General features: G+C 45.1%; 1 protein-coding gene across 1 annotated transcript in view; it reads right to left on the bottom strand.

Annotated features, from left to right (window-relative positions):
- Positions 1 to 2,500, bottom strand: part of LOC113827663 (osmotic avoidance abnormal protein 3) — a gene marked incomplete in the record, with an annotated part of 100,939 nt that overhangs the window by 26,532 nt on the left and 71,907 nt on the right. Inside the window, 1 exon segment of the mRNA XM_070122219.1 lies at positions 807 to 1,021. Coding sequence (XP_069978320.1) covers positions 807 to 1,021 — 215 coding nt within the window.

Below are 2,500 nucleotides of genomic sequence, written 5' to 3' on the forward strand. Positions count from 1 at the left end.
ATTCATCTATATATTTATCTGTATATTTATTTATTTTCTTATGTATTTCTCTAGATATTGATTGATTTATTTACTTACTCATTTGAATATTTATCTATTTACAAATTTATCCTTCTATTTATTAATTTATCTATCTATCTTTTCCTTTACCTGTCTATCTATCTATTTCTCTTTCTATCAGTCTATCTATCTATCTATCTGCCTATGTATGTATGTATGTATGTATCTCTCTGTCTGTCTGTCTGTCTGTCTGTCTGTCTGTCTGTCTGTCTGTCTGTCTGTCTGTCTGTCTGTCTGTCTGTCTGTCTGTCTGTCTGTCTCTGTCTGTCTGTCTGTCTGTGTATCTTTCTATCTATCTACATATTTACCTATTCATCTATTTCTCAATTTATCTGTCTATCTTCTTCATTCATTTATATTTCTTTTATCTCTATCACAATCCCCTTTGACCTACCACGACCCCCCCCCTTCTAATCCCCTTTGAGTGAGTGAGAGTGAGAGAGAGAGAGAGAGAGAGAGAGAGAGAGAGAGAGAGAGAGAGAGAGAGAGAGAGAGAGAGAGAGAGAGAGAGAGAGAGAGAGAGAGAGAGAGAGAGAAAGAGAGAGAGAGAAAGAGAGAAAGACCAACAGAGAGACAGAGAGAGAAAGACCAACAGAGAGACAGAGAGAGAAAGAGAGAATACACCATTTCTCATCCCCTTTGACCTCCCCCCTCCCTTCCCCTCCCCTCTGACCTACCACGCCCCCCTCCCCTCCCCCTTCCCCTCCCATCCCCTCTCGACCTCCCCACCCCCTTACGAGACCTACCATCGCCGCCACCTTGGCCTTCTCGTTGACCATCTTGACCTCCTCCTCGTACTGCTTCTTGAGGTTGGTCATGTTGGCCTGCAGGAGGGCGTTGTTGGCCTGCTCCGCCTCCATCTCCTCCTTCATCTTGATCATCTTCTGCTCGTACTCGCGGCGGACCTTCTCCCGCTCCTCCTCCAGGGCGCTCTCGTCCGGGGCCACCACGGAGACCACGGCTGGAGGGGGTGGGGAAGGGAGGGTGGAGAGAGGGATGGGGTAGGGGGAGAGGGGAGAGGGAGGGGAAGAGAGGGGTGGTGAAGGGTGGGGAGAGAGAGGGGTGGAGAGGGGAAGAGGGATAGGGGGAGAGAGGGAGGGGTGGAGAGAGGGGAGAGGGTGGGGAAGAGGGGTGGAGGGTGAGGAGAGGGTGGAGAGAGGGGAGGGGGAAGAGGGAAGAGGGGGAGGGATGGGGTAGGGGTAGGGGGAGGGTGAGGAGAGGGTGGAGAGGGTGGGGAAGAGGGATGGGATGGGGGAGAGGGAAGGGAGGGGGAGGAGGTGAGGGGGTGGGGGAGATAGGGAGGGGTGGAGAGAGGGGAGGGGTAGGGGGGTGGAGGGTGAGGAGAGGGTGGAGAGAGGGTGAGGAGGGGGAGGGAGTGGAGAGAGGGGGGGTGGAGAGAGGGGTGGAGAGAGTGGGAGGAGGTGAGGGGGGGGAAGAGGGAGGGGAGAGAGGGGAGGGGAAGAAGGGGTAGGGTGGAGGAGGGATGGAGGAAGGGTAGGGAGGAGAGGAAGGGAAAGGGAAGAGGAGGAGGAGGAGTTGAAAAGGAGAGGGGGAAAGAGGAAGAAAAGGAGAAGGGGAGAGAGGAAGAAGGAAAGAAGGAGGAAAGAGAAGAAACAGGGGAGACGATAATAAAAGGAGGGGGAGGGGGATAAGAACAATAGGGCAAAAAAACGGGGAATAAAGAGAGAGAGAAGGGACGGGATAATTGGATAAATAGGATTTGGAAGAGAGAGAAAAAAACAACGTCATGCGATGTAAACCAAAACAATCAAGAAAAAAAACATTAATTTCTAAACAATTTAAAAAATTACACACGGATCTACTCGTCCAAAGAACAAACAAAGATCTCAATTCTAACCGTGATTTTTAATTAAAAAAATAATCACTAACACACCATTATCCTAAATATAATTTTTGTGCATCATAAATCACCATTAATAACCATCTGACACTAAATCACAAAATGTAATTGAATACAACAAACATTTTACAAAAAAAGTGAAATTGAAACATCTTTAAAAAATTAAGTTGAATCATCTTTAAAAAATGAAGTTGAGTCATCTTTAAAAAAAATGGTTGAATAATCTTTTGAAAAATGAAGTTGAAACATCTTTTAAAAAATGAAATTGAATAATCTTTTAAAAAATGAAATTGAATCATCTTTAAAAAAATGAAATTGAAACTTTAAAAAAATAAAGCTGAATCATTAAAAAAAATTAAATGTCTTAACTTTCTCAAAGCGTCTTGGAAATTCTCTCCCAAGATGTTCGAGCGCGAATAAAATGCTCTACAAATACTGCTTTAAACAGACAGACAAATACTCTCTATGTACAGCACATGACACTAAATACAAATTGCAGAAATACTGAAGCTTCAAAAACGTTTTTTTTTCTGTCTCCATTTCACGCCGCTGTTGGTTTGTATGTATGAACGTATCTGT

This window comes from Penaeus vannamei, chromosome 5, assembly GCF_042767895.1.
Source record: "Penaeus vannamei isolate JL-2024 chromosome 5, ASM4276789v1, whole genome shotgun sequence".
Lineage (NCBI taxonomy): Eukaryota > Metazoa > Arthropoda > Malacostraca > Decapoda > Penaeidae > Penaeus > Penaeus vannamei.